Source organism: Micromys minutus, assembly GCF_963924665.1.
Source record: "Micromys minutus genome assembly, chromosome: 22".
NCBI lineage: Eukaryota > Metazoa > Chordata > Mammalia > Rodentia > Muridae > Micromys > Micromys minutus.
The window spans coordinates 43100965-43120853 of record NC_137957.1 but is presented as its reverse complement, the minus strand read 5'-3'; the positions used below and the strand labels follow the sequence as shown (position 1 = coordinate 43120853).

Below are 19889 nucleotides of genomic sequence, written 5' to 3'. Positions count from 1 at the left end.
TCTCAATATTAATTCTTCCTCACTCCTGATTGTGTTATGAATTGCATGATTACAAAGCCTAGCCCGGTTTTATATATTCATTTCTTCCAAAATAAAACAGTATCTATTATTTCATGATTGAACTTTCCTATACCTTATTTTTCTCTGCTTGCAGTGACTTATGGACTCGCTCTCTGAGGGGCTTAACTGATGTATTTTTCACTTGTGTTGGAGACCTATGGGGGAAAAAAGATGAAACATATTAGTAGGGCTTGGATGTTTCTGTCCTTTCAAACTGTACATTGACATTTACTCGCTGCCAAGACACTATTAAAAGGGAAGTTGCTGAGGTCAGTGATTTGGATCAGTGTGAGCACCTGAGAGTCTCCCTCTCATTGCTGTCCTTTTGGATTTTCTGCCATATGAAGATGCATGGGAGAACATGACGAACAGGCCTCTCTAGCTACCAATGGCAATCAGCCTGTTGACAATGTGATCTTGAGTTTCTAGCCTACAGAACTAGGAGAAATGAGTTTGTTATTTGTAAGTTACGCAGTCAAAGATATGGTTTGGTAGCAACTCAAATGAACTATGACACTCATAAGCCAGAGAAGCTTTTAAACTAGTTTTCTCCCTACTCTCAAAAGCCTATTTACAAGAGAAAAACCTGCCAACGTGACTGTACTTGGAGACACAGAGTTGAAGAGACAACTGCAGTTAAAGGATCTCCACGGTTAACCTCTCAACTGGATAGGACAAGTGCCTGGTAAGAAAGGGGTAAGAGAGAAAAAGTGTGCACAGTAAAAAAGCTCATGTAAGAAAAGCAAAACAAAACAAGCTGGGATCCTCTAAGGGGAGGTAAGGTCTCACCAGAACCCACTGTGCCACCCATGCTGCTGTCCCCTCTCACTGGGCTCTCTGCATCCACCTGTGGCTGCTGGAGCCAAGGCAGTTTCAAGATCTTCATTTAACACTGACATTCACTTAGTGTGGAAGACAACAAATGCCGGCTCTGCTATAAATGTGGTGTGTGTGCCTCATTCTGACCATGCAGAATAGTGGCCAACAAGAATGACCTCAAGTCTGAGAGAAGAAATCTTTGCTGCTTGTTAACTGAGCTCTCTGATACACTTTACAATTACTCTCAAGTCTCAATTCTTCACTAGACATCAGGAATGCTAGTAAAAGGAATTGCTTTAAGGACTGTGATTTAACGAAGTTCTTGACATATACCAAAACAAGTTAATGTTTTTTACAGCAATACACTAAAACACTCTAAAATCCTACATTGTAACTATAGCTGGGCTACAGTGAAATGCCCAGTCTTCCTTTAGCCTTTGTTTGCTTTTTCCATAGTCCCTAGCCACTTTAAGTTTCCTATAGTATAAGTTCCTCTGACAATCAACAAGGTACTTTTTATTTAAAAAAAAAAAAAGGTCAAATTAGTGCTTTCCCATATAACTTCCATATTACATACCTAAAGAGTGTAAGAATAGATGGTCCACTGTGAGGAGCTGCACTTTCATCATTGTATAAAAGCTCTGCTTTATTTCTGGTAGGAGCACCAGCTGCGTCTTCATCCAAAAGAACCAGTAAAATTTTCACAACATCTCTGCCACAGTATGCAGTATCATGGTTTATGGCAAAAGACTTTGGCTAAAACAAAAATTAATTTTAAAGTACACATAATAATCACACCAGCTAGGTGAGTCAGCCACACATTTCTATTTCAATGGCACTTCTTTTATTGCTGAAATTACAGAAAACCAGTTATAAAAAGTGGATACAAGATATGTAGACATTTCTTCGTTAAGTAACAATAAGATCAATCTTACCAATTTTCAGACATATAAGAATATCATCAAAGGAAGACATTTGTTTCTGATATAAATAACATTCGACTTTAAAACAGAAAAATCTAATCACTATCTAGTTAGGCCTCAACCCCATGACTCTTAATCTCTGTGTACTTTTCTCTTTTAGAAAACGGGGCATGGCGTTCCGGCAATCCCAAACAAACTCACATGCGCTAAAGACCCTCACGAGCCAGAAGCGGCAGTGCATGCCTGTGCCCCTCGCTGGGGAGGAGCAGACAAAGCCAGAGTCTGAGGCTTGTTTAGTTACTTAAGTTGTCAATCAGCCTGGCTTATAATGAGACCCAGTCTCACAAAGGCAAAACCAAAAGATTAATCAAATGAAAATGTGTAAGTATTCTATGTTCTAAGCCTTATTTTAGGAAACTAAAGCTTCAAAGGTGAAAACTAGTACCTTCAAGAAATCCCAGTCCCCTAGATAAGATAAATAGCTTCAGGAAGTTTCGTTACAGTGCTGTGATATTTCCAATGTGTATATACACTGTGGTGCACCCAAAGACAATGGCCATTGCTATGGAGAGAAGGGCAGCCTTGGAGAGCAGCCAGAGAGAGGAGGGACTCAGGTGAAGGAGAAGTTAGGTCCCTAGGTGAGAAAGAGTTCCATGAAGGAGTCTGCAGAAACCCTGTACGCTATGTACCCATGTTATGGCTCAGCCTGGAGCAAAGGTAAAGCATCCTGCTTTATTAAGCAAGTACAATAATCTTATTTAGACTTTAGAAAAATCAACAAAAGCAATGTATAAAATATATCTTAGGGTAAAATTTGTCTAATATGGACACACTGCAGCAGTTATACAGAATACAATAAATTAGTTTTGAAATGAAATAGCCTAAACTAAATAGCACTAGAGATAAAGAAGACATTAAAAAGGGAGAGCTGGAAAGTGTAGTAATTAGACAGACAATAAATCTGACAATGCAAAATCACACACAGGTACACATGAGCATAAACTCAGGCATTTTTGTTAGGTTTCAAATAACCTACTAATTATGTTCCCTCAGGTCGCTGAGGAGATGCTTAGCTCGTCTATGTTCATGACACAGTCACTGACAAAAGAGGAACAGTAACGGTGCCCTGGCTCTGGGGTGAGGGACTCTGTGCCTAACTATCAGAGATAATCTTTCAGGTGGCACCTCTGCCAGTCCCCTCAGTCTTCATCCATTTGACAGCTCTTTTCTCCATTTGACAGCTCAGGCCACCAGATGAACTGTAGTGCACCACGCTGCTCAAAGTAAAACCAGGAGCCTACCATGACCTGGTACTTACCACATAGTTTATAGATCAGCGTCAGCACATGCCACCTTGCTAACAGTACCTTCACTGAGTATCATTTGACTGGCTTTTCAAGATTTGTGATTTAGTGGGAAACACAAAACTAACAACAGGTGGCTTGTGTCTGGATTCTGTTGCTGTAGAGGAGACTGGCAGAGAGCGATCTGAGATGGCAGTGGTTCCTGGCTTACACTTGCAGTGATTGCTCCCTTGTGCTTTGTGCCAACGTAGTCACTCAAAATGTTGGCATGCACATGAAATAAATAGGGTAGGATCCCAGAATCTTCCCCATGATGCCTTTGAAGTAAATCTGAGAAGCCACATTTTTGCAGGAAAATAGAAAAAAATGACCACCAAGGCCTGTGGATGAAAGAATGAATAAATAGGGAAAGCAAGTCTTCCTTCCTGCACTGCCTTCCATGCTAATAGCCAATGAAAGGGCCTTTGTTAACCAAATAAACCCTACTGTACAGACAGGCACAATGATTTGCAAGTGTAGTTTCAGCCAGAAGACTATGCTAAGAGTTTGAGGCTGGCCTGGGAAACATAGGGAGTTCCAAATCAACCTGGGCTACACAGTTGTCTCAAATAAAAACAAAGAAAAGAAAATGAAAAAAGCAGATCTACTATCATACATACACTAAGATTTTGTTCTGTAGTTAAAGTCATGGTGGTTCACTTCTTTAGCAATAATCTATTAAAATTGACAAGATTGACTTGTAATCAACTGAAAATGTAGTTAGTAATAAAAAATTATATAACTATAAATGAAAACTCAACTTCTGATTATAAAACCTGCCCTAATGGGACTGTTGCTGCCTTGCAGAGAAAAGAGTACTGGTCAAAAACAAGACTATTATTTTGAATCCAAGTAAATAGAAAAAGAATGCTATTATAGGAACAATTACTGAAAAGTAGCCCTAAGCACCTTAAGCATTAAGAGATACCAGAGATTATCCAATGCCTCTTTAACAAATGCAATTTACTAAAGATATTATGATTTACCCTAAGTTGAACATAATCCTATTGAGAAAATTAAAACATAAAAAGTACATCTCCTGACTTAAGTAGCAACAGCAAACAATTTCTGCAACAGAGGAGATTATGTTTTATAAAGGACAATAAAGAATAAATCCATTACCGGGACAGGACTGATGTTGGTGGCACTGACAGCTACACCTTCTTGAGAATTAATAATATTTTTAATCCTCAAATTCAAATCCTGAGCAACCTCCTCTACTGCTTTAGAAAAAGACTCCCCACTGCTGTGGCCTTTGAGCAGATGCATCTTTATCACCGATAAGATCCGATCCCCTGCAAGGCTGCAGATAGAAATAAGAGTTGCTTGTAATCATTTTGTAAGTGATGGTATGTTTATAAACTTCAGACTTAATTCTCAGTGTTAATCAACACCTTTCCAAAACACACCTTTGATCTTATAGATCAAATAGCAAATCATTTAAGGAAAAAATAAAAACCACAAGAAACAAAAAGTTTTTCTAAAACCCAAAATGCCATAAATTAAATCTTCCTTGATATAAAAGCTGAAAAACATATTTTAACTACGTATAAAATATAATGATAGATCAGATGAATTTCTATATACCCAGAATACTTAAAAGTATGTACATAATACTAAGACAAGAAAACCAAGTCACCTCCCACTGAATGCCTAGAATGTTCATTAATCTTAAAACCAACTCAACAAGCTGCTACTGATTCTCATAAAGATTAATAACTTGTCCTAGATCACATAGTATTCCAGGAAAGGAGAAGGAAAGAAGAAAGCCAACCCAAAAGAAATACCATACTAGCATGCATGAAGAATTATTATATATAGAAGAGGAAATTAAGCAAGTCAGTATGATCCAAAGAAAACCAAAACCTTAACCAGCTACAGCCAATAGACTAGTGTTTTCCAAAACCTGCAATCAATGTTTCTTTCTATGCCTGAATCTGGATTGCAGCTCCTACTCTACAAGACTGGCATGGGTCCGGTGTGAAAACTGCACAGGAGAATGGATCTTGGTCTGTTGTGAATCAAAAACTAGAGGTGTCCAACAGTAGAAGTGGAGTTTCCATTGAAGTCATGAGGTATCCCTGAAAAGGCTGTGCCCAACAAGACAGCAGTCTGGTTTGACATGAAGACTTGACAGCTCTGCTCCCTGTACCTTGGGCGTGCTACCAAACTTCTCTTTTGTAGTAGCATAAAGGAAAGCCTATCAATTGAAGTTTTCATCCTCAATACCATATGACAGATTATACATCTTAGGTATTCTAACAATCATGTGAAGTAAGATTGATCAGGTAAATATTTGGGCCAAGAAGACAAGGAAATTTATGAGACAATCACAGAGAACTGAAGTCCAACAGCAGTTCACTATCAGTCTCTGCCATGTTTTCTAGCATAAGAATCATATTCAGTCTTATCTAAAACACTAACTTACTAAATCACTTTCTCCAAGAATGATGCTATGTAACTGCATTGGTACCACAGATGACTTTTATGCTGGAGAAATGTGGGAAGCATTTCATGCAAAAATCAGCTGAGGGAGGAATCTATTCCTTGAGGAGACATCTCACTGAGCTTTATAAGATGAGAGGAAAATCTTCAAATATCTCCACTCTTTCCCTGGGAAGAGAACTAGCAAGAGCTAGTGTGGTAAGCTGTGAGTGGCAAACGGGTAGGATAAATGGCCTTTTCCTGAAGACAAATTTGTTTTCTATTGCCTAATGGGGGTGGAGTGCTGAACAGGCAGCGAGGTGGGAGAGGCAGACAGAGAGCTCCACGTTTGATTAACTCCTCAGGACGGAAGGAGTTACTATGATTCTTACTAGGTTTAGTCTTCACTTTCTAATTTGAGAAACTTTTTTCTAAAGATTTTTTCCTATAGAGTGGTAATATACAAAGGAGTTTGTCTGCAGTTTATTCATTATAAACAGAGCAATAGTTAAATTCTACTGCTTAATGTTTTTTAAGAGTCTGAATTTTGTACCAATATAATCATATTACTACCCAATAGCTTTATTTCTTTTAATTATTTTACCTAGCGTTTATTTTTCTTGCCACACTGATTTGAACTGTCCATCAAATACTGGGCTTCAAAGAAATGGTGACCCAGGAGCTCGCCAGTGAATCTTACACTGAGTGCTAAAACACTTTATAATAACTAGGTTTTTATAGGAATCCTTTTATCGGATTAGACAGTCTTCATTCTTAGTCCATCTTTATGCCGAGGAATCATGCCTACAGGGTGATTATGTATCAGACCTGCAATTTGAGCTGCCCCAATACTGTGCCATAGTATTGTTAATGGTTAGACAAAGAGAATTTTTTCTGGGCTGGAGAGACTGTTTCCATGGGTAAAATGTTTATCACAGGGGCATGAGTATCTGAATTTGATCCCCAGCACACACAAAAAAGGCCCGTGTAGTGGTATGTAGAGGAATCACGGAGCTAGGAAGGCGAAGGAAGCAGATCCCTGGGGCCCACGGCCGGCTTCCACAGCCTACTCTGCAACCCAGATGCCAGTGAGACTCCCACTCATGGGTACACATCTTCACACACACACACACACACACACACACACACATACACACACACACACACACACACGGAGGGAGGGAGGGAGGGAGGGAGGGAGGGAGGGAGGGAGGGAGGGAGGGAGGGAGGGAAGGGAGAATACAATCTCCAGTTCACTAAGTACACTATGTGACTGGCTCCGTTTTTGACTTGTCTCTAACTTTTCTTCACCTGACTCTTGGCCTACATTTTATTTGCCTAGTCATCCAAAGCATTAAGAAGCATTTAAAAATGTGTTCCAGCATTGTTAAAGAAAGGGTAATTCCTGGTATTTTGTCTGTCTTAGTTCTGTAACCAGAAGTCTAGGCTGGTTCTATGAACCACGTTACTTACATAAGAACTTTCTTTTCAGCTATTACTTTAAACTTAAACTTATATTTCTACTCAAAGAACAGATGAATTGGATGAACTATAGCCAAAACCAATCCATAGTTGACACTTTGGCACTTTGTTTTGTTCTGGGAACTCCTCTTCTGAAAGAGTCTGTAGTAAGTTATGCAAAGTACTTTGGTTTCTTTATTTGTAAAACTTACTTATAATATGTGATGCTGCTCTTAAGTCCTTCTGTTGCTCAGATAAGTATAAAAGTCATGGTTTACAGACTTCAGTGAAGCAAATGATGTGGATTGGTAGTGACAAGCTGCTACTATTATGCCTAAGGGGCAGCAATTTATTTTTCTTTACATAACGTGTGTTTATGTGTTACTGACTTGGTTGTTAGCTACTAATGTACAAAAATTGACAAATCTGTAATCAGTCCTTTTGAATAAAACTAGTATTCGTTGATCATAGTGCTTGTTTAGGGCCATTAAGGATGACTATCCAAAAAACCTGACAACTATAAAATACACTATATGCATATATAGCTATTGAATGTGCTGTATCAACATTTTAAACTAAATGTCTTTTATAAGTACTGAAGTCTTGTCAATAATGTTTGTGCAATTCTAATTCTGGTTGGTTTTCCCTAACTAGACTAGACTTGTTCCCATAGTTGTGAACTGCTATACATACTATATAGGCTACATGACGTTAAGGAGCCCTCTAAGTGCCAACACTAATAGGGAATGCTAGCACAGTAGGTACAGTTCACAGGACTTCTGCCAATTGAGGTGACGCTGGGGAAGGTTACCGGCCTGGTAAAGATCCTTTTTATTAAAGATGGTCTTCCAGGTGGTTTTAAGTGTATTCTTTTATTGAAGTAGCTAGGTCAATTACATGTGTTTATTAAAGCTACAAATAAACAAAAAAAAAAAAACTGATAGAGAGTCAAAGACTAATTAAAGGTAAAAGAATGTCTTAGTTGCAAATTATAAGAATAAAATCTTCACACGTTAGGAAAATGTTATCATTTATTTCCCCCCATTCCTTGTATAAGAACAAAATTGCTGAATTCTCAAAATGGAGATTGTTTCTAGGAAAAGATTTAGAAGACTTATATTTCCACTGCTTGCCAAGGTTAACATGTTGGCCATTAGCAAGCATTCTAAACACTGCTACTATGACTAATTCATTGATTCCCTAATAAAGCCAACCATTAGACTCTCTGGTGTCTATTTGGTAATGTGGGAGCTTCATTCAAGCTGGAGCCCTTAGAACCTGGCAGCCCCGGAAGTCTTAACCCAGTACCCAGGGCTTTCTTTCTGTGCTCTGTGCTGGCTTTCCAACACGAGTAACGCTGGTGGGGGAGTGGAGCGAGACTAAAAGTACAGAGGGAGCTGGAATGGAAAAGTGAAAGGAAGAATGAGTTGTTTCTTTTTTGCTAATTTAGATAAACATTCAAGGGGAATTAGATTGGAGAACTAAACTGAGGTTCCCAGCTCCAGCACACCACAGTCCCATGCACAAAGCACAGTGAGGCAGCGATGAAAAGCACAGTTCAAAAGGAACGTGGTTGGAGGACACCCTCGGAAATCCTGAAACAGACATTTTCATCTGCGTCACTGCTCCTTATTTTACTAAACACACTGTCTGGCTCTGCCATTATGTGCTCGAGAATTTGATAACTATTCGCTTTAATACTTTTTAAAATTAAATATGATTAAAGGTGCATTAAGTAGTATAAGAACATTTCTGAAGTATTTTCAAACAAAACAATAATTAGCAATACGTGAGATGGGCCATTTCCAGCCAAATTAATATTCTGGAACCACATATTTAGCCTAATATATAACACAGGCATTCATTTAAAAGCTGTGTTTAGTAAGCCTAAAGTATAGTATTTTTAAATTCTTAACAATAGAAACTAATTAATTTATAAACTGAAGCTTCCAAGATATTTTTCAGGTAAAAGTATAGCATGCATTTTATGGTGGCATCTACTGGCAAAGTTCAGAAATGCAGCCAGCTTAGCTAAAATGGCTTCATGAAGAGCGCACAGAGCACAGTAGGTGTCAGATGGCATTTTCTTCCTTCCCCTCTTCTCTTCTAGCTACGTATCTTCTCTCTTCCTTGGAATAAAAGACTATCACACTGTTTCCTTTATAAGACAAGCACAAACTTACCATCAGACACAAGAATTAAAACCATCGTTATCTCTTGAGTTGTACGGTGGAAGAAAAAAGAGGAGACAGAAAGCAGAGAGATAGAAGTCAGGTTATGCATACTCTGCATACTGGCCCCGATTCCTGAGGTCTTGTCCTGTTCCTAGGATGGAATCCTGAAGGTCTTTAATCACGGTACTGCCAAAGGCCATCCAGAAGGTCCCACTGACATCAGTGTGCTGGCAGGACTGAGCAGCACAGGACTAAAGGCAGGATGAACAACTCAGAGAGGGGAAGGGCCCAGAGGAAAAGGAGAGGACCGAACAGGGCGGCAAAACCCAGAAATAAGGCTGGAGCTACAGGCATGGGGACACAGATGTAAACGTGTTAAAAATAATAGATTAGATAGATAGATAGATAGATAGATAGATAGATAGATAGATAGATAGATAGATAGACAAACAAATGTCAAGCTAAAGCAGAGACTTACAGACGTGTAAGTCTGTATTAAACTCGGGTAGCTGGAGTCACAGGAGTTAGGAGTTCTAACAAGTGACCAAATATGAGGAGTCAAAGCCTCCAGATCCTGGAGAGCACTGACAGAGGAGGAGGGAGAGCAGTGTGAGAGCCCCAGAGTTAACAGAACTACACTCTGCTGTGCACCTCAGACTGCCATGGCCAGCACGCTAGTGAACACAACCAGCAAGCTCTTGCTGCCTGGGAAGAAGTGACTGCAAAAGAGAAGGGGAAATAAAGAACGGCACTTTTCCTCAGTCTGAGCAAAAAGATGGAGAAGGAACTGGAACAGAAAATATAGCTTGTGGCAGGTAGTTTTCTTACTATCCTCATAGACTATGGATTAAGTACAAGTCAAGACAAAGTGTAAAACTGTAAGACAAAATGCACAACCAGTAGGGCAAACATCCACTAAGCTATTGGCATCCCCACGTCGGGCTCACGGCAAGTCTGTCCTTAGATTAACCTTAATGCAACCCTTTTCCAGGCACGTTTTCCTGGCATCCTATCACAGACTCCAACAAACCAGACCGATGTAGGTCCTTCTCACTCTGTCTTCTGCTAGTTTTTACTAGTCTTGTGTGTTGAATTATAAAACGAAGAAAACAAAACTGTTTAAGGAGACTCCCACTTGCAGACATTGTTTAGATACCCACTTCTTTAGTGTCTTCCCCAGAAGATGAGGTAAGTATTCATGAATACTTTAAATAAATGGTTGCTAAATTGAAGAAATATATTCTCTCATCCTAGGTGCCTAGAAAGGAAATATATTTCTAATTGTTTGGTCAATTTCCCCAACCATATAGCCCACCAAAATTTTAACAAAAATTTATTAAACTGAATATATGCATTTATTTTGCTTTCTCCCTAAGCCTTACTGAAGTCAAAAAAAGAACAAACCAGTTTTTTTTTAATATAAATTCAGAAAAAGAAAATACGTCCTATGAACCCACCACCACTGGCACATTCTTCAGGGTGTAGGTCCATTACTATCCCCACCACCAAGTACCCCGTCCAGTTATGGTGAATGTCTTCTCTGTACTAACATGGCGGCTGAGCAAGCAAGTACCCATGTTCTCTAATGAATGGCTGAAGGACAAGTTTGTTTGGGTTTGTTTTTTTTTTTGTTTGTTTGATTTTTGCAATAAACGTAAGAATTATCAAAAAAAGAAAATAGAAGACAATACTAGTAACAGTAGAGACATTTCCTCAACATATGGAAAGACAGAAAGCAGATAGACAAGCACTAACTACCCAGAACAATATATGTGTATATACACACGATAAATGCAGGCCACTGTTCAAGGCCCACTAGTGCGGACCTCAGATCCAGAAACCCTGCAGCAAGGGAAGCTAAAAACCTGCGTGTGCATGTGGAACAGTGGTACCCTAGATCCCCTCCTACTCGCAGCAGTGAAGCCCATGTGCCACAGGGTCACCCGAAGAGTAAGCAAGGCAGGACACAGTCCGGGGCAGCAAGGGGAAAGAGGGAATAAAATCTTCACACGGAACTGACATCTCAGTGTCTGCGTGTCCATCACGAGCCTGGCGATGGCTTTCAGAGGCTAACCAATGGATCTGGGGGACATTTGGAAAGATTCAGAGAAGGAATGCACAGAGTTAAGTTCCTAGTGACAGGGCTGATGGGTCATTAAGCCCACTTCACAAAGCTACTGATCAGCCTTACACAGCCGCACTTTCAAGCAGGAAAAGCCAGGTTCAAATCACCGTCCCTTCGGGGATACTCTAACACAGAACAAGACAGAACGACACTCTAACCAAAAAAAATCCTTAAACAAGCACCACTAGATAGCAGGTAAAAATGTACGTCCTTCCTTCTTGCTTTATTTTTTGTTCTTATTGTTCATCCTCAAAGGAAAGTCTCATACTGGAGCTCAAGGTAATTTACTTGTCTCAGCCCCTCAAGTGCTTGGAACATGTGTGAGTCAGTATATGCAGCTTAAGTTAAGCATGGTTAATAATCTTACAAAGATAAAATATAAGACCATATAAGTCAAATGTGAGAATAAAGGTGTTGGTTTCCTTCTGCTTTTATGTATTCTTATCCTTTTGTTCTTCTCTCTTCTTATTGGGGATGGGGAAGGGGGCAAAGCATGCATGGCACTCATGTGGCAGGCAGAGGACAACTTTCAGGAGCTGAGTCTCTCCTACTGGCCGATGCAGGAATCAACTTAGTCATCAGGTTTTGGCAGCTGCCTTTACCTGCTGAGCCATCCCACTTGTCCAAGTGTGCTGTTTGTTAAGAATCCATGTGAGCAAAGGAAAACTTACCAATGGAAAGTAAAACCATGAGGTTCAGAAATAAGAAAGAGGCAAAGAAAATTCCCAAGGTGCTGAGGGAGCTCTCTAGTCACCACCCTGACAAAGGCCCAGCAGGCGAAGGTAACATAAGATTCAATGAAATTCAGAACAAAACCCTTAGCAGATCGGCTCAGCTGCCAGACTGACAACCTGAGTTCAATCCCTGGGATGCGCAGGGTAGGAGAGAATGAACTCTTGTAGACTGTCCTCTGACCACCATTCCCACGGCATGACACACTTGTACTCCACCCCATCCATAAAGGCACACACATACATTAAGTAAAAAGGAAAACAAATACAACATTTTCAATGAATAAATAATGTGGAACGGAGTGGAAATAAGTATCTCAGAATTAGAAAAAAAAAAAAGTGTGTATCAGAAACTGAACTGACTGACTCAAGTCCAGGCTCTGCCACTTAATGGCAGTGTAACCCAGGGCGAACTGCTTGATCCCACACTGCAGTCTCTTCATCTCTGAACTTAGAATAGTAACACCATGTGAAGCTTCATACTGACCAAGGGATAGTCTACAGAAAACAGTTTAAAACCATGCCCCATGCAATGTTCAGTAAGTGCCAGCTACTTCTATTTGAACAAGGCCATGGCTCACTAATCAAAATGGCAGTAATCCACAATAGCTAAATCTACTCCAGTCCCCCCAAGTTACTATAAACATCTAACATATCTTTACTATAAATGGAAGTCTTCTTGATTTAAAAAGTATGTTCATCTCTAATGTCACATAAAACAAATCCTAGATAAACCAAACACTTGTAGATGTAAGAAGATGAAAAATAGCAAAAACCAGAATATGAAATTCATCATCTTTTCCATTTTCTTCCTCATTCTTGGTATTGGTCTCATTGCTAAAAATTTTATTTTAAAAATTACTTGGTCATTTCCAGTTCTGAGAAAAGTATTTCTTTTAAATAACAATGAGCAATAACCATCTTCACTAAACAAACTCAATTTGAACATATCTTCGGGTTTTTACACAAAGCAGATATTTAGAGAGGACGGCTGTGTAGTTATGATTTTTTTTTCCATTTTGGTATTTTATTTCTTCTACCTGTGCTTTGGTCTGATTCTTGGTAATTTCAGTATCACCTCCCTTCCTAACTCTGATTCTGTGAAGTTTTAAAGACAGATTAACAACAAACATTTATGATTTATAAATTGTTACCTGGGATTTGGTATCTCTCCAAGAATTTCATCTAGCTTGTCAATGAAATTAATAAACTTAGACAGGCCCTTTGCATGTGCCCACAGAGGATGTGATGGTGATGGCGCATATCCTTTCCCTCCAAGTTCTAATGTCCTAATAAATGATGTGGCCATCTGCAAAGGAAAATGAATAACTTAGTAACCTTTAATGACGTTGAAGGTTAAACCACAATAGAGATCATGAAGCTCGGTCCGTTTATATAATCCTAGGTACGCAGTGCCAACAAAGCACAATCATGTCACACGCTGAGGAACAGACATGGACTCCATCCTAGGTAGGGTGAGACCACAGCAAGTAGCTGGGGATGAAACTGACATGCCGAGCATGGCGAAGCCAGGATGAAGGGATATGTTCATATGAAGAGCAGACCTCTGACTATACAGTTTTTCATGAATATAGTTTCATCTACATGATAATTAGCTTCTGAAATCATTACATAGAAGAAATCCATTTTCAGTGTCAACTACTCCATTGTTTCCAATGGGTCCAAACCTTTACATTACCTCTGCTATGAAATAAAATTTGTACTAAATAGCCACTAGATTCCAGCAAGCTCTTACACCCCAGGATACACAGTGAAAGATCTGTCTTTGCACTGATAAAAGTGTGTTTGTGATAGCTATGCCCAGGAACACCTACATCGAAAAGATGAAATGTTCCAAAAGCAGATCTCCCAATTACCCTTTACAAAGCACATTATAAAATGTCAGTAATTTGTGGGAAAGTTCTTTGGTCAAACAGCTTGAGGAATCACAGATGAAGTAACAAAGTTATTGTTTATAAGGAAGTTACTTCACTGAAGGACTTCTCAAAACTCCTGATATACAGACAGATACACATCATGTAAACAAACATCACATATGCCATGTCTGATGACTGTCTATCAAAGCCAGGCACAGTAGTGCATGTTTATAACCTGGCACTTGTGAAACGCAGGCAGGGGAACTGAGAATCTGTGATCAACTTGGGCCACATAACAAAGCCTCTCAAAGTAAAGATAAGAAAGAAGGAAAAAGTAAATAAGAGAAAAGAGGAGAAAACCTGGACATTTATTTGGGATAATGGCCTATGGAATATATTTTTGTAGGAAATACTGCTTGACAGAAATTCTCACTTCCTAACTTGAAAGACAGAGGAAAAATTAAAAATTAATGGATTTTCAAATATGAAGATAAAACATAAATTAACTACTTAAAAATTGTTTTATTATAATTACAAGTCCTGAAAATGCGAGCATCCATACCAAAAACATAGACAACTGTTTCTCTTGAGCAGCATGCTTCAAGTTGGTGAAGGCTTCTCTTCCCAGTCCTCGATCAGGAATGTTGAGAATATAAGCCAGAGCCAGGTCATTCTTTGAATTCACTAGCAGGCTCAAATATGAAAAGAAAATTTTCTTTGCCCATAGCCGTACCTGTACAGGAGAGCATCCATTATTTCTGTACTAAGTTGTTCTAAGCCTTTTCTTAAATATGCAGTAAGAACATTTAGAATCAACCAATCACACACTGCATCCCATTCTTTAGGCAAAAGGAAGAGCCAGACAAACTGGAAACAAACTGGACAATGTATTCTTTCTTAATAACAGGCAAATACAAACTACAGGGATTACTGGAAAATTACCTTTACAAAATTCTATAAAAGGACATCGCAGCAAGACCTATCTGGTGAGGTTCTACCTTATTTCCCTGGATTAGCCTGCCAGGAAATACAGCCAACAATACAGATTCCAGAACCTTAGAGCAGAAGCCATCTTGCCACTGACCCCAAGTCTACATCCCATTGCAATGCCAGAAACAGAGCTAAAGTTAAATGCTGCTTACGTTTTTGAGAACTACTAGATAATGACTTTGACATTATAAAATAACGATCAAAATGAATGAAATAAATACTTAGAAAACAATGAAATTTAGTGAGTGTTGATATTAACTGACTTCTGGGAGCATTAACAAATTTACTAAGAAATATGTAAGTCACATAAAAACATTAAATATGTGAGATAATCTTAAGAGTTTCTACAGAATTATAATAATCAAGATAGAGAAGTGTACACAGAAAGACTGATGAATTTGAAAAGAATCCAGAAGCAGATAGACAAAGGCATACAAAACACCAAAAGTATCAATATTATGGGATTGTGACGACAGGTCTCCAACATTCATATGGCAGCACATGAACCTCACTCTAAAGCTCATACCCTTTATGGAAATTAACTCAAAATGGATCATAACTTTAAATTTACAATATAACTAGCTGTACAGCTTTTAGAACAAAACAGGAGAAAATTCCTTAAATCCTAGCACTGGGCAGAAAAGTTAGATTTGACACCAAAACATAATCAACGAAAGGAAGGAAAGAAGGAAGGAAGGAAAAAAGGGAGGGAGAGAGGGAGGGAGGAAGAAGGAAGGAAGGAAGGAAGGAAGGAAGGAAGGAAGGAAGGAAGGAAGGAAGGAAGGAGGGAAGGAAGGAAGGAAAGACAGCTAGACCATAGCAAAATTAAACTCTTCTTATGGATTCTCTTTGTTCTTTCCCTTTCAACTCTGACTATCAACTACAGCTCTGAAATCATTTGTTTCTGGTTCTGTCATATCATATACTGGAAATCTAATCCATTCCTTCAAACAGTGGATTTACAAATGCTGAGCTCAATTCATGGTCAAAACAAAATATTCGTAAATGTTCCAATAACATCAGAAATCTAAAGGCCCATAATGTATCCTTCTCCAAACTGAAGGAAAGCATTTTCTTTATTTAAATTTTCTTAGTCAGTGTAAGTGTTGGAATACCTCCCTATGAACTGTTGGTCAAGAAGATTTCCAGACCCTCAAAGCACAGGCTACCATCACTGCTCCTGACCGCCTACCAGAACTAGAGAATCAGACCCTATGCCTGAAGACACAACATACTTTGGTTCAAGCTAGAGCAAGACTCCTTGTTAGTTTTTGCATAGTTCTTGAAGGTACTATGCAGGCTACTGGTAGGGACAGGTTGTCAAAAGGTCTCTTCAAGCAGTATGCATACTATCAGATGGACATAAGACACGTACCCACAGGTACAACAGTGCTGCTTGATTGTTATGGATGTAACTAGACACTTTCTGACTGAATTTGAGATTCATGTTACAGAATGGAATTCGTGCCTGGTGCTGTACCTAGTCAAAAGCCTGGGACTAGGGAGGCTGTAAGGCCAAGAGAGGTGGGAAAAGATCTATTATTGTCATTTTACTAAATGCATATGGTAATTATCAAACTACCTTCTAAATATATGTGTTTATATGCATAGACCAGTGCTGCTCTTGGCCTAAGTCAAAGAAGTATCTTTTTGCAAAGAACAACAATGCGCACTGCATGTGTGTGTGTGTGTGTGTGTGTGTGTGTGTGTGTGAAGCCAAACTTTAAGCTTCCACACCTACAACTTACTATTTAAGGCTTACAAATTCCATTTCTCTGATTATGCTGCTGAGCAAACACTGGGGAAAGGCATCTTAGAGCCTTCACAGATGGAGGACTTCTTTAAGTTCTGGCTGCAGCTGGACCTGCATCCCTCTCATTATGGTCAGATAACACGGCAGTTATGGTTTCTGTGCTCTTGTACATACAAGTGGGTTTTTTAAAAAAATCCTTGGAAAAGCAGTTTTCCAATACTGTTATGACATCCAGAAGCAAAAACCCAAATTGAAAAAATCCACAAGACTAGAGCTTTAGCAAGACATCAAAAATGGGAGTACTATAAATTTGCTTAATAAATTGATTCTGCCCTTAGTCTCCTTTAACTCTTACTGAGATACAAGTACCTAACCTTAATTTGAAGTCAACATTTTACTTGCTTTCCTTGCTAAAAAATGTTTCTATTTAGCACATAAATGCTTATGTGTAATGACAAAGCACTCATTAGATTAAGAACTTTTATTTGCCTAAATACGTGGCAGGGAACAATTTTGTATATTCCACTTTATTACCTCAGAATTTCTAAAGCAATAGCTTTCAGAGGGAAAGTAGGGTAAAATAAAATCAAATAACATAAAATAAAGAGTATTTCTTAAATTCATCTTACTGTTCCATATGAAGATTTTGGTGTACCGTTAGTAAATATATCTAATAATCTGAATATACCTTTGTAAGACTGCATCCCCAAAAGTCTCTTTAGAACCTATGGTATACTGATTTCTAAAGACACCTTGTAAGTCAGGCACAAGCCTTAAGAAGGTCCCTAGAAATGAGACAAAGAACACAAGGTGAAATGGGGGAAGCTGATGTCAGTAAGGCTGGGAACATCCCTTCAGGACAGGACATGACATAGACAAGGCGTGGTCAGCTGGAGGTCCTGGAGATGCTAAGTGTGCATTTTACAACTCTACCTTTGGTGGCTGAACAGTATTAAAAGGTATTGTTACATCAAGTTCTATTTTTTTAAAAAGCAGTCTCTTTTTACTGTGTGTGTGTGTGTGTGTGTGTGTGTGTTGTGGCAGTGCTCCTAACAAAGTTTCTAAAGCTAGACTGATGTGCAGAAGAGCATCTCCTTGCTGGTACTGACACTTGACTATAGCTTGACACAGACTCATGTGATGTGAAAAGATTTATTTTATGTTTTCTTCCACCTTCCCTCATTAGAACACCATAAAGCAGACATTTGTTAGGGCCGGATCTTAAATTTGCTTTGGTAGTCAGAGATGGTGTTCCTCCTTAGAACAGTGGACCATCATCTTCAGACTGGTTGGTCTGCCATTTTCATTCACTTCCTGAAAGTCAAGATCAGTCTGAAAAGTAAGGAAGTGGGCTAGAGGTTGCCTCAGTGGTTAAAAACTGACTGCACTGTTCCAGAGGTCCAGAGTTCAATTCCCAGCAACCACATGGTGGCTCCCAACCATCTGTAATGGGATCTGATGCCCTATTCTGGTGTGTCTGAAGACAGCTACTGTGTACTCATCTACATTAAATAAATAAAAAAGAAAAGTTAGGAAGCAAGCTTAATGTGGAGCAATTGGCCCTCATTCAGTGGCTTTCTCATAACATCAACCTGAGCCGGCATCAGTCATCAGACTTTATAGACACTTTCTAGCTTTTTCACACTAAAGGGGTTATGAAAGCCACATGCTGCTAATGACTGCCTATGTTTGGCCTGAACTTTCATGATTATAGAAAGTAGATTTACTAAGTAATATATATAGTGTGACTTAAAAGAAAATATAGAAGCTGCTTTTTAATGGCATGGTTTTGTATGTGTGTGTGTGTGTTTGTGTTTGTTGGTTCGTTTTGTCTTTGTCTTGGTTTGTACTTGTGTTTGAGATGGAGTCAAGGATCTCAAACCCAGGGCCAGCCACAGGTTCTTAGACATTTTACCACTCAGCTACATACCTCCACTATCTCTTTGTTTATAAAACCAGAGTATCTGTGAGCACAGTGACTATTCAGCCTGTTACAGCTGGTCATCAGGACACTGCTTTACATACTTAAGAGCTTACATCATTTCACACAAAGTCAGTCCTTTTTCTTGAAAGAGCATGACAGTTGCTGTGTCCTCCTTACAACATACTTAAGAAAGAAAGAACATAGACACTGCGCTACTGATGTAGGTGTAATGCTGGCCACTGGGCCTCAAGAACTGAGTTTGAGCCCTACATCACAAACAGCGGTAGAAGGGGACCAACTCCTATACAAACTGTCCTCTGACATCTGACATCCACAAGTATGTGTGGCATCCACCCGGTGCATTTACATGCACGTGTGCATGCGCGAGCGCACACACACATACAGTCTGTAAGAAGAGTATCAGAGACAAGGTCCATAAGACAGTACTCTGTTCTCATTGGATATATTGGCATACGCTCATTAAGTAAAAAACAAAGAATGCTTGATTAGCATTTGCAAAATATTTAGGACAAGAACAAAAACAAAGAAAAAGCAAATAAAAATTACTACAAAAAAATCTGATATTCTGGTCAGAAAACATTCATGGTAGGACTACAATATTTTTTTTTCCAGAAACAAGAAAGTCTCGAAAAGTCTAATAGGACACATGAGAAAAGACACTAGGGCACTTCAGTGGGCTCTGTCCATTTTAGCATTAAAGTACAGCAACATTAAGCACCAAATGAACAAACAACACCAAAGAGAAGAATCTAATTTCCTCTTACGCAGCTCCATCAGACCAGGTCCTAAAGTGGTAGTGTTTAGGCAATGGCCTTCACAAACTCTGTTTACCCCATTAGACAAGATAAAGCTTTGGTGACTGAAGGTAATTGGTAAAGACATTACAAATCAAAAACTCAGAGTTATACGAATGCCAAGAAACAACTGATTCAGGCAAGGATCATAACTGCATGCATCAAAAACTCCATCAAGTAAAGGGCTGCTGGGAAACGTGCCGAGAGCCTCCCACGGGGCTCTGCTGATGACTGCAGAGTGTAAACCACATTTTATATTAGAGGGATCTGCCCATTCAGGACAACCTGAATTTCTATTTCCTAATGTGAAATATTCCGAAAGTGAAACATTCCTTATCGGTCATGAAGTTATTTCTTAGAAAACATTAACACTAAATCAACACAACTTTCTATTAGAGATACAACACACACAGGGAAAGGTGAGAGAACAGCGGAGCACTAGGAAGACAAAGGAAGAAAAAGAAAATTCC

At 39.1% G+C, this 19889-nt stretch overlaps 1 protein-coding gene across 1 annotated transcript in view; it reads right to left on the bottom strand.

Annotated features, from left to right (window-relative positions):
- Window positions 1-19889, bottom strand: part of PARPBP (PARP1 binding protein) — a gene marked incomplete at both ends in the record, with an annotated part of 40840 nt that overhangs the window by 8985 nt on the left and 11966 nt on the right. The window contains 5 exons of the mRNA XM_080935596.1: window positions 134-215; window positions 1457-1635; window positions 4268-4448; window positions 13215-13369; window positions 14500-14670. Of these exons, the coding sequence (XP_080791722.1) occupies window positions 134-215; window positions 1457-1635; window positions 4268-4448; window positions 13215-13369; window positions 14500-14670 (768 nt within the window). The remainder of the gene's footprint in view (window positions 1-133; window positions 216-1456; window positions 1636-4267; window positions 4449-13214; window positions 13370-14499; window positions 14671-19889) is intronic.